Genomic DNA, 12,649 nt, shown 5'->3' with positions numbered 1-12,649 from the left:
CAACCCTACACAACACTACCCTACAACCCTACACAACACTACCCTACAACCCTACACAACACTACCCTACAACCCTACACAACACTACCCTACAACACTACCCTACAACCCTACAACACTACCCTACAACCCTACACAACACTACCCTACAACCCTACACAACACTACCATACAACCCTACACAACACTACCCTACAACACTACCCTACAACCCTACACAACACTACCATACAACCCTACACAACACTACCCTACAACCCTACAACACTACCCTACAACCCTACAACACTACCCTACAACCCTACAACATTACCCTACAACCCTACACAACACTACCCTACAACCCTACACAACACTACCATACAACACTACCCTACAACCCTACAACACTACCCTACAACCCTACACAACACTACCATACAACCCTACACAACACTACCCTACAACCCTACAACACTACCCTACAACCCTACAACACTACCCTACAACCCTACAACACTACCCTACAACCCTACACAACACTACCATACAACCCTACACAACACTACCCTACAACCCTACAACACTACCCTACAACCCTACACAACACTACCCTACAACCCTACACAACACTACCCTACAACCCTACACAACACTACCCTACAACCCTACAACACTACCCTACAACCTTACAACACTACCCTACAACCCTACAACACTACCCTACAACCCTACAACACTACCCTACAACCCTACAACACTACCCTACAACACTACACAACACTACCCTACAACCCTACAACACTACCCTACAACCCTACACAACACTACCCTACAACCCTACAACACTACCCTACAACCTTACAACACTACCCTACAACCCTACACAACACTACAACCCTAGACATTTTTTATTTTTATTTTTACATTTAACCTTTATTTAACTAGGCAAGTCAGTTAAGAGCAAATTCTTACTTAAAATGACAGAAATAAAAATGTAAGTCATTGTACACAACACTACACAACTCGTCATGAAACAGTATCTTGACCCGAGACAAACTCTAGCCTCTAGCTCCTAGCCTCTAGCTCCTAGCCTCTAGCTCCTAGCCTCTTGCTCCTAGCCTCTAGCTCCTAGCCTCTAGCCCCTAGCTCCTAGCCTCTAGCTCCTAGCCTCTAGCTCCTAGCCTCTAACTCCTAGCCCCTAGCTCCTAGCCCATAGAGCTGAAGGAGAAAGATATGAGTAAGCAGTGTGGTTTACATTCATGATGAAGGTTTGTGTGTGTCTCCCCTGCACCAGGCACAGCCAGGAACTCCCTGAACCAGCCCAACGTGTGGCTGACCATCCTGCTCACCTCCATCCTCTGTGTACTTCCTGTGGTCGCCTACCGCTTCCTGTTGATACAGCTCCGCCCCACCATCAACGACAAGGTGGGAACACTGACCAACCACATGTTGTCTTCTAGGAACCACTGACCAATCACACTCTGGTTCTGGGGATTACTACATGTATTCAAGGTCTGTCAAGGTCAAAATCATGTTTTTCATGAAATTTGGACGATATTTAGATGAAAGCAGATCAAAGTAGGAAAAATGACGTTTGCTTCTAAACTGATAAAGTTGGATCATAAAGTTACTGGTCCCCCCCCGTGTCAAACACTTGGATTCACGGGACACCCTAACTCTCTCATTTTAATACACCAATGGTAACATGATATTCTCTTACCTCATTTAAATAAGTACCGCCTTGTAACCAACATCGGAAAAGGTGTGTTTGCAGAGAGGCGTGGTTTACATAGCTGGATAGCTACTCTACTGGTGCCAACATTTGACTTTAGGGTGTCAGCCAACATAATTAAAAGTTGACCCTATTAATCTACGGCAAAGATACTTACTGTATGTGTTTCCCCTTTCATCTGTGTCTGGTGTTAGCTAGTTACTGGCATGGAACAACAGGGGGACAAGGGTCGTTCAAAACTCTAATGTAGTTGCCATGTCAACACCTCCGTCAGTGCTGCTGTGAATCGCATCACAAGAGACATGCCAAACGGGAGATGTATAAAACATTTGTCATCATTTGATGCAATTTCAATGTTGTTTGAGTTGCTTTTGTTTATCACCACATTTGAGACAATGCATCCAAATTGCTTGACGTAGGTGTTTCAAAGAGCTGTCAGTCAAGGCGAGCTCATGAATGTAAACTCTCCGCCCACTTGTCCTGTCTTTTCAAACTTCCTGGTATTTAGCATTTCTATCCAAAACTAATTTTAGGGGGATATTTTAATCACTCAAAAAGGGTATTTTCCATGGGAGTCAGAAAGACTGGGACCTTTAAGGGTTTTATTCCCTGGTAGTGTTCTTTTTGTTTGCCTGCATTCCTTATTATTTTTACTTTGTTCTTTCTATTAAAAAAGGGCAATCATTACTGACCTACAAAACTTTCTAATCTTAAACTCTGCTGTCCTCCTCTCCTCTCCTCTCCTCTCCTCTCCTCTCCTCTCCTCTCCTCTCCTCTCCTCCCCTCCCTACCAGGTGATGTTCAAGGTGAGACAGGCCAAGGCCACGCCCCCTCTCCCAGCACGACGAGCCAGGATGCGACGTACCAGCTCCCGCCGCTCCGGATACGCCTTCTCGCACGCGCAGGGCTACGGGGACCTGGTGACGTCCAACCACTTCCTGCGCCGTCCCGCCATCACGCGCTCCACCGCTTTCACCCCTCTGGGGCGCACCACAGGGTTCAGCCCCATGGGCCGCTCGGCAGGATACAGCCCTACTGGGAACGCTCTGAACTCCAGACCGCAGGAGGTGGAGGTGACATCACTACAGATGTACCGGATGGTGCGAGACTCCGCCTTCTGAAGTACTGTACAGTGTGAGACCCCGCCTTCTGAAGTACTGTAACAGTGTGAGACCCCGCCTTCTGAAGTACTGTAACAGTGTGAGACCCCGCCTTCTGAAGTACTGTAACAGTGTGAGACCCCGCCTTCTGAAATACTGTACAGTGTGAGACCCCGCCTTCTGAAGTACTGTACAGTGTGAGACCCGGCCTTCTGAAGTACTGTAACAGTGTGAGACCCCGCCTTCTGAAATACTGTACAGTGTGAGACCCCGCCTTCTGAAGTACTGTAACAGTGTGAGACCCCGCCTTCTGAAATACTGTACAGTGTGAGACCCGGCCTTCTGAAGTACTGTAACAGTGTGAGACCCGGCCTTCTGAAGTACTGTAACAGTGTGAGACCCCGCCTTCTGAAGTACTGTACAGTGTGAGACCCCGCCTTCTGAAGTACTGTAACAGTGTGAGACCCCGCCTTCTGAGGGAAGCGAGGAAGAGGATGTGGAGTTGTTGTTTACAGAGGACCAAATCAGGGGGTGTGATATGTAAAAAACATATATCCTAAACATTGACACGTACTGTAACTGTACGCACACAAATCTCTATGACGACTGACTTGTCGAAACGTTCCAAAGACAGACCCTCGCGTCTGGTTGGTCACCCTCTTTTTTCCCCGCTTCATTACTTCTCCTGTTCCAATCATTGGCCTTTTGTTCCATCAGGAATGTTGTCATGGGGAAACAAACCTCTCCTGTTTCATTCATTGGCCTTGTGTTCCATCAGGACTGTTGTCATGAGGAAACAAACCTCTACAGGTCAACTGTATGCTATATTGTCTGTCAGGACAGGTTGAGTGTGAGGTTCTTTAATTAAGGGTATCAACTGAGGATAAACTATTACACTATACTACAGTATGACTGTACTCAGTGCTGTGACACAACAGGATTGTATACTGCAGTGTGACTCTGTACTCAGTGCTGTGACACCATAGGAACGTTCACTCAGTGTACAAAACATTAAGAACACCTTACTAATATTGAGTTGCACCCCCCATCACCTTTTGCCTTTTCAGAACAGCCTCAATTAGTCGGGGTATGGACTCTGCAAGGTATCGAAAGCTTTCCACAGGGATGCTGGACCATGTTGACTCCAATGCTTCCCACAGTTGTGTCACGTTTGCTGGATGTCCTTTGGTCGGTGGACCATTCTTGATAAACATGGGAAACTGTTGAGCATGAAAAACCCAGTAGCGTTGCAGTTCTATGACACAAACAGATGCACCTGGCACATACTACCATAACCTGTTCAAAGGCACTTAAATATTTTGTCTTGCCTATTCACCCTTTGAGTGGCACACATACACAGTCCATGTCTCAATTGTTTCTTGGCTTAAAAATCCTGCTTTGACCTGTCTCCTCCCCTTCATCTACGCTGATGGATTTAACAGGTGACATCAATAAGGGATCATAGCTTTCACCTGGATTCACCTGGTCAGTCTGTGTCATGGAAACAGCAGGTGTTCTTAATGTTTTGTCCACTCGGTGTATACTACAGTATGACTTTGTACTGTGACGCCATAGGAATGCACTAAACCCAAGGCCAGACCAAACCTCTCAGAGTCGTGGGATTTATGCCTCCTTCTATCCTCACCAGCAACAAGCCCTCTCCTCTCCCACTGTGATAATACCAGTATACAATCACACAGGTGTAGAGATGTACTGTACATTCCAACACTAACCATGGAGGGAGTTGGTAGGATGTATACCTTTCCTGTCTCTGGTCCACACTCCATTCCAGTTGGTGGCGGTAATGCACCTTAAAGTTGGTTGCCAACCGTCATATAACATCCACAGAAGATGATTGTGGGAGATAAGATGGACGCTATCACCAGCAAAATCCTGATTGTATGAACAAGTGTTTTTGCCCTTTAAACCAAGCAATGTATTTTTTATATATATACACATTTCGCTGAAAAACTAACTATGGACTTGAACTATGGGTGTTAGACATTCGTTTTTTTTATAGAGGAGATAGAAGATCTATCTTCTGTTTAGTGTTGTTCATCCAAGGGCTGAATAAGTTTTCATCCCGAATGGGATAGTGAAATGGTTAGCATGCTATCCATTAGCCCGTGGACCACCTCATCCTGAATGAGATAGTAGCATGGTTAGCATGCTAGCTGTTAGCCTGTGGAGTGGCTATATCTCAATGGGATAGCGACATGGTTAGCATGCTAGCTGTTAGCCTGTGGAGTGGCTATATCTCAATGGGATAGCGACATGGTTAGCATGCTAGCTGTTAGCCTGTGCAGCTGCTATATCTCATTGGGAGAGTGACATGGTTAGCATGCTAGCTGTTAGCCTGTGCAGTTGCTATATCTCAATGGGAGAGTGACATGGTTAGCATGCTAGCTGTTAGCCTGTGGAGCAGCTATATCTCAATGGGAGAGTGGCATGGTTAGCATGGTAGCTGTTAGCCTGTGGAGCGGCTATATCTCAATGGGAGAGTGGCATGGTTAGCATGCTAGCCATTAGCCTGTGGACCAGCTGTACTTGATGTCGGTGCTATATCAGTAAAGTGTTACCCCAGTGGGCATACACTGGTTGAATCAACTATTGTTTCAATGTCATTTGTCAACATATTGTGATGTGGAATCTACATAGAAAACACATTTGAATTTTAGAATATGTCCTCAACTAGTACTTTTTTCATCTAATTTCAACCATTGAAATTTGGGCAATTTAAATACAATGACTTAACCTGACTAACAGGTTGTTTCATCAATCTATTAATCATCATCACTTTATATTTAGAAATAGCGTAAAAAATGTAATGGAGATTTGTAAAACATTTGTTATCCTATACACTATATATTGGGTGGTTGAAATTGTTTAATTTCATATTTGATTAGACATATTCGACCTTGTTTCAATGTTGATAGTTAAATGGTATATTTGAATCAACATCATTGTTTTAATGCCATGCCATCAACCTAAATAAAGCGGTATATTGAAATGAAAAGGGAAGCCACAGTCCAACGATTCTTGCCTGAACAGTGACTCCTACTGGTATATGAGGGATGATGCACTTCAGTGAGAACGAGTCTAGCATCCAGATGCCTACCTCTATGTACCCTGCTTCGTTTTGGAAAACCAGCTGTGTTCCTTTCAACTGAGCTATCACGTCAACGCATGTATACATTGATCAGCTTCCATACTCATTTGCGTAGACTACCTAAATAACATTGGAAAGTTGAACGTAACTCTTGCTTACACAATCTGTATGTTTACATTTGAGTCATTTTAACAGACTCTCTTACCCAGAGCAACTTACAGCAGTGGGTGCACACATTTTTGTCCATGTACAGTGCATTCGAAAAAATAAAATGTATTTAATCATTTTCCCCCCCCTCGTCAATCTACACACAATACCCCATAATGACATCACAATACCCCATAATGACAACGCAAAAACAGGTTAATAGAAATGTTTAAAAAAATAAATAATTAAACCCCGGAAATATCACATTTACATAAGTATTCAGACCCTTAGTACTTTGTTGAAGCTCCTTTGACAGCGATTACAGCCTAGAGTTTTCTAGGGTATGATGATAGCTTGACACACATGTTTTTAGGGAGTTTCTCCCATTCTTCTCTGCAGATCCTCTCAATCTTTGTCAGGTTGGATGGGGAGTGTCGCTGCACAGCCATTTTCAGTTCTCTCCAGGGATGTTCAATCAGGTTTAAGTCCGGGCTCTGTCTGGGCCACTCAAGGACATTCAGAGACTTGTCCCGAAGCCACTCCTGCATTGTCTTGGCTGTGTGCTTAGGGTCGTTGTCCTGCTGCAAGGTGAACCTTCTCCCCAGTCTGAGGTCCTGAATTCTGGAGCAGGTTTTCATCAAGGATCTCTCTGCACTTTGCTCCGTTCATCTTTCCCTCAATCCTGACTAGTCTCCATGTCCCTGCCGCTGAATAACATCCCCCGTGACGCTTGGCATTCAGGCCAAATAGTTCTATCTTGGTTTCATCAGACCAGACAATCTAGTTTCTGATGGTTTGAGAGTCCTTTAGGTGCCTTTTGGCAAACTCCAAGCAGGCTGTCATGTGACTTTTTAATGAGAAGTGGTTTCTGTCTGGCCACTCTACCATAAAGGCCTGATTGGTGGAGTGCTGCAGAGATGGTTGTCCTTCTGGAAGGTTCTCCCATCTCCACAGAGGAACTCTGGAGCTCTATCAGAGTGACCATTGGGTTCTTGCTCACCTCCCTAACCAAGGCCCTTCTCCACCGATTACTGGGTTTGGCCATGCGGCCAGCTCTAGGAAGAGGAGAGAAAGAAGGGAAGTGCTGCTAAGGTACACAATAGTAGGTTTTGGTAGACAGAAGCTGCCCAGCTAGCACAGTGGATCTGGGACGATTCCTGCTGGGAGTCGGGGAACTCGGCTGAGAGTCAGACTCGGCCGACGTCGTGTGGCCCGAGTCTGGGCCACCTTAGGCAGTATTACTTATTGCTAGGATGCCGGGATTGAGCTCGGAACAATTCTGGTGTGTTATCTGGCCCAAATGTATTACTTGGGGCTCGGGCTGATTGGGGCTACTCTCTGGCAGAGGATTACATGGGCTGCTTTATATAACATTTAATTATTTATTTATTTTCCCGTATTTTCTCATTGTTTCTGTGATCAAAAAATACAATTAACATGTAAATGAAATTACTTAATTAAGAGTCCTCTTTAAGGATTCCTCTTTTTTGGCACAGCGGTCTAAGACATTGCATCACATCGCAGTGCAAACTGCATCGCAGCAGATGCTAGTTAGACACCCGTGCCGGTAGCGACTGGGAGACCCATGAGGCGACGCACAATTGGCCTAGCGTGTTCCGAATTAGGGGAGGGTTTGGCCGGCCAGGGATGTCCTTGTCCCATCGCACTATAGCAACTCTTCTGACTGGCCATGCGCATGCATGCTGACACGGTCACAAGGTGTATGGTGTTTCCTCTGACATAACAATTTTTTGGGGTGGATGGGTATAATTTGTATGCATAAAATGTATAATAGTAATGTCTAAAATTACTAAGTCGGGTAATTTTGTATACATTTATTTATATTTGCATCGGGCCACTTCTGGGGGGATTCTGGTAAGATGCCGGGCAAAATTCCGGTAGACATTGGGCCTCTCAAGGCTAGAAGCATCAGAACCCCTAGAAAGGTAGTTGTAACCTTGATTATGACTGGGCAAAGTGCTAAGAATAGGAGATACATCTATTTTGTGGTACACTAGATAACAGCAAACATGGACCACAATGGTCTGAACAAAGCTGAGGGCAATAGAGCAATATGTCCACTAGATGACAGCAATGGGACCTCTCACGACCCTACAGGAAAGTTGAGAAATCCATATCTTAATTTAAACCAGGGTACTTAGTGGCCTGTAGTTTGTAAATCCCAAAACTTTCCCTTTGATTTAGCTGTTTAAAACAGTACCCTTTTCTACTTGAGGCTGGAACATGATTGAGTACCTGTATGGCTTACTTGTGTTCCGCTAAGCTTGAAGGCGTCTCTCTGTCTGTCCAATTTAGAACACCTTGCACTGTGGACATTCCAATCTGTAGATGACATGAGTGGTTTTGCAGTTAATGAAATGCTTGACGTGATACTCTATTATAGAAGCTGTGTCAACAAAATACTTTTTCTGTGCAATATTTCTGAAATGGTTGCACTGGTTGCATTTTAAAAGAGCCCCTGGGTTGGTGGTCTAACCAAGTTTTTTGAGAGTCACCAGGAGATGGCTGTGGACTAATTTTTCCTTTAGAGTTGGACATCTCTTAAAGCTTATGACTGGTGGTTCTGGGAAGACTTGGCGCAGTAGCGTATCACATTGGACGATTCCCATATTCTTTTTAATTATTATTTTGATGTTCTCTCCTTCACTGCTGTATTTTGTAACAAAGTACACTCTCTCTGGTGCATCACCAGGCGCTCCCCTTCGCAACAAGTTCTCTCTGTCAAGTCGTCCAGCCCTTATACCTGCACCTTTCAGGACCTGAACGCTGTAGCCCCGATTCAAGAAGCGATTATCTAATTCAGAAGATTTTGTCTGTTTCCTGATCGCAAAATCTGAAGACTCTTTGGAATTGCCCATATGGAATGTTCTCTTATAGCCTTTTGGGGTGGAAGCTGTCTGCCCTCAGAATGTTATTCCCATCTGTAGGCTTCCTAAAGATCGATGTGTGCAAACAACCTACTTCTGTAAATAAGGTATTTCTATTTTTTTTTACATTTGATACATTTGCTAAAAAACAGTTTTTGTTTTGCCATTACGGGGTATTGTGTGAAGTTTGATACAAAAAAGAATAATTTAATCAATTTTAGAATAAGGCTGTAATGTAACAAAATGAGGAAAAAGTCAAGAGGTCTGAATACTTTCCGAATGCACTGTATATGACAACTGTCTTCACAACAGCTCTGCTCTGCTCTGCTCCATGAAGCGCATGAAGTATGAGTACCCTGACTTCTGCACAGGCCGCATTGCCGTAAATGCTGTATGGTCACTGCAGACATCGGATTGACCATAAATCAGCTCTGAGTTATAATTGCGTCACAATACGTTTTTGGGGGTTTCGTAACATTTTCTTTTAAAAGTCCAAACTTCATGCGGTTGTACTAGCTCTGTGAAATTAGATCACGGGATATCCCAAAGATTTGATATTGGGCGTGGCATTAGTGTCACGTTCGTTATAAGGATCGGACCAAGGCGCAGCGTGGTATGCGTACATTCTTATTTATTAAAAGAATGAAACACTGAACAAACTAACAAAATAACAAAACGAACCGTGAAACTATAGAAACGAGTGCTGACAGGCAACTACACATAGACATACAAATCACAGAGACCTACAAAAACCCTAGACATACAAAACACCATAGACAATACAAAAACTTGCGTACCCACCCTAGTCACACCCTGACCTAACCAAAATACACTGCTCAAAAAAATAAAGGGAACACTTAAACAACACAATGTAACTCCAAGTCAATCACACTTCTGTGAAATCAAACTGTCCACTTAGGAAGCAACACTGATTGACAATAAATTTCACATGCTGTTGTGCAAATGGATTAGACAAACAGGTGGAAATTATAGGCAATTAGCAAGACACCCCCAATAAAGGAGTGATTCTGCAGGTGGTGACCACAGACCACTTCTCTTCCTATGCTTCCTGGCTGATGTTTTGGTGACTTTTGAATGCTGGCGGTGCTCTCACTCTAGTGGTAGCATGAGACGGAGTCTACAACCCACACAAGTGGCTCAGGTAGTGCAGCTCATCCAGGATGGCACATCAATGCGAGCTGTGGCAAGAAGGTTTGTTGTGTCTGTCAGCGTAGTGTCCAGAGCATGGAGGCGCTACCAGGAGACAGGCCAGTACATCAGGAGACGTGGAGGAGGCCGTAGGAGGGCAACAACCCAGCAGCAGGACCGCTACCTCCGCCTTTGAGCAGGAGGAGCACGGCCAGAGCCCTGCAAAATGACCTCCAGCAGGCCACAAATGTGCAAAGTGTTCCCTTTATTTTTTTGAGCAGTGTATAAAGAAAGGTCAGGGCGTGACAATTAGGCAGAACTTCACAATTAGTCCATTTTTTTTATTATTAGTTACACAAATGATGGCACTTCATATCAAGAAGGGGAATTAAGGTATTTCAGCACTTGGCAAGGAATTTAAACTAAGTCAACTGGCTGGCTGATGATACTGCATATTTTTGAGAGACAGGATGCAGGACCCATTACTCCCATTTTGTATTGTTTGAAAAAAATGTATAGAAATTAGGGATGCCAATACTGACCAAAAACAAGTATGACCTTTGACCCCCCAAGGTGGACCATAGAGATGTCATTACCATTCCAATTGTTTCATACCTTAATATGTGTTGTATTAGGAAGTTAATAACAGATCAAATTGCTTTAGTTTGTGGAGATTGTTCCCTTATAATACCCTCAATCCTGTTGACAACTAACTACATAGGGGTCATAACATATAACGCGGTGATAGACACATTTACAGTAGCTACCTCTGATACGTGTCTATCATACTGAACTATAACCCACAGACATGGACCTTAAGGAACATCATCAGGTAACACTTTACTTGACACCCAGCATCATAACACGTTATGACACAGTCAAAACCATGTCATAACAGCTGACATAACTTGTCACAACCTGTCATAATATGGTCATAAATACAGTACCAGTCAAAAGTTTGGACACACCTACACATTCATGGGTTTTTCTTAATTTTTACTATTTTCTACATTGTAGAATAATAGGGAAGACATCAACACTATGAAATAACACACATGGACTTGATGCGTTATTTTATGGTTGGTTGTGACACCTACATAAGAGTGTCAAACCCCACAAAACCTACCACACAAGGCAAAAGAATCCATTACACCTACTTATATAACATGTTCTGAAATTGACCATATTAAATTATAATTGTAATTGCGCACACATTGATGTCAGACATGCACCTACCCCAATGCTCTGTTTCTGATGACTGGGATGAATGCAGGAGCATATTTCAGGAGCAGGACAAGACACTCTTTGACTGATGACTGATGTAAGGGCATGTATGTGATAGGCCTGTAAGGCTTATGTGATTATGATGTCATAATGCTTCTTGATAGTGTCATAAAGGGTATTTTCTTAGCCCAAGTAAAGTGACACAGGATGGTCATAATGCTTCATGACAGTGTCTTAAAGTGCATTTTCAACAAGTTATTTAAAATATGATGAAAAAAACATTTCTGTTTAAAAATGATTTTCAACAACAACAAAGGACGTAGGGGTCAACCTTTCAAACGAAAAGGACCTTCTTGACAGGTGTCATAATCAGCCATAAAATAGTGCAATAGTGTAAATATATGGGCCATGACAGTGTTATGACATATTATGAAAGGTTATGACAACTTGGCAGCTGTTATGACATATTATGACAGGTTATGACCATGTCATAACGTGTTATGACGCCGGGTGTCAAGTAAAGTGTTACCAATCATCAATAGACTCTGGTTATCAACTGAAACATTGTAATAATATTCACCATGAACTAGATGTGACTGGTTATCAACTGAAACATTGTAATAATATTCACCATGAACTAGATGTGACTGGTTATCAACTGAAACATTGTACTAATATTCCCCATGAACTAGATGTGACTGGTTATCAATTGAAACATTGTAATAATATTCCCTGTGCCTTACCATACTGTATTAGTTTCATTTGATGACCTCAGACATTGTTTGTGCAGGGAAGCAACACTGTTACATTGGTGCCGTGACCCGGATCACTGGTTGTTGCTGAAAAGGAGGAGGTCAAAAGGGGGTATGGGTAACCGGTGTGAAATGGCTAGCTAGTTAGCGCGGTGCACGCTAATAGAGTTCAATCGGTGACGTCACTCGCTCCGAGACATTGAAGAAGTTGTTTCCCTTGCTCTGTAAGGGCCGTGGCTTTTGTGGAGCGATAGGTAACAATGCTTCGTGGGAGGCATTTGTTGATTTGTTCAGAGGGTCCCTGGTTCGAGCCCAGGTTGCGGTGAGGCGAGGGACGGAAGCAACACTGTTACACAAGCAAGAGCACTGTCACGTTCGTCATATGAATCGGACCAAGGTGCAGCGTGGTATGCGTACATTTTTCTATAATAAAGAAAGAACACTGAACAAACTAACAAAAAAACTAAACGAACGAAACGTGAAGCTATATGAAATAGTGCAGACAGGCAACTAAACATAGAATAAGAACCTACAAACACCAAAGGGGAAATGGCTACCTAAATATG

At 43.5% G+C, this 12,649-nt stretch overlaps 1 protein-coding gene across 3 annotated transcripts in view; it reads left to right on the top strand.

Moving 5' to 3' along the window:
• The window catches only part of LOC129826604 (probable phospholipid-transporting ATPase IM), a 49,366-nt gene extending 43,531 nt beyond the window's left edge, over window positions 1-5,835 (top strand). For all 3 annotated transcript variants that reach the window (XM_055887509.1, XM_055887510.1, XM_055887511.1), the window contains 2 exons: window positions 1,277-1,407; window positions 2,509-5,835. In XM_055887509.1, coding sequence (XP_055743484.1) covers window positions 1,277-1,407; window positions 2,509-2,835 — 458 coding nt within the window. In that variant the 3' untranslated portion in view covers window positions 2,836-5,835. The remainder of the gene's footprint in view (window positions 1-1,276; window positions 1,408-2,508) is intronic.
• The last annotated feature ends 6,814 nt before the right edge of the window (window positions 5,836-12,649 follow it).

Source organism: Salvelinus fontinalis, chromosome 28, assembly GCF_029448725.1.
Source record: "Salvelinus fontinalis isolate EN_2023a chromosome 28, ASM2944872v1, whole genome shotgun sequence".
Lineage (NCBI taxonomy): Eukaryota > Metazoa > Chordata > Actinopteri > Salmoniformes > Salmonidae > Salvelinus > Salvelinus fontinalis.
Note: the sequence above shows the minus strand (reverse complement) of the source record. Positions and strands in the feature narration are given on the sequence as shown.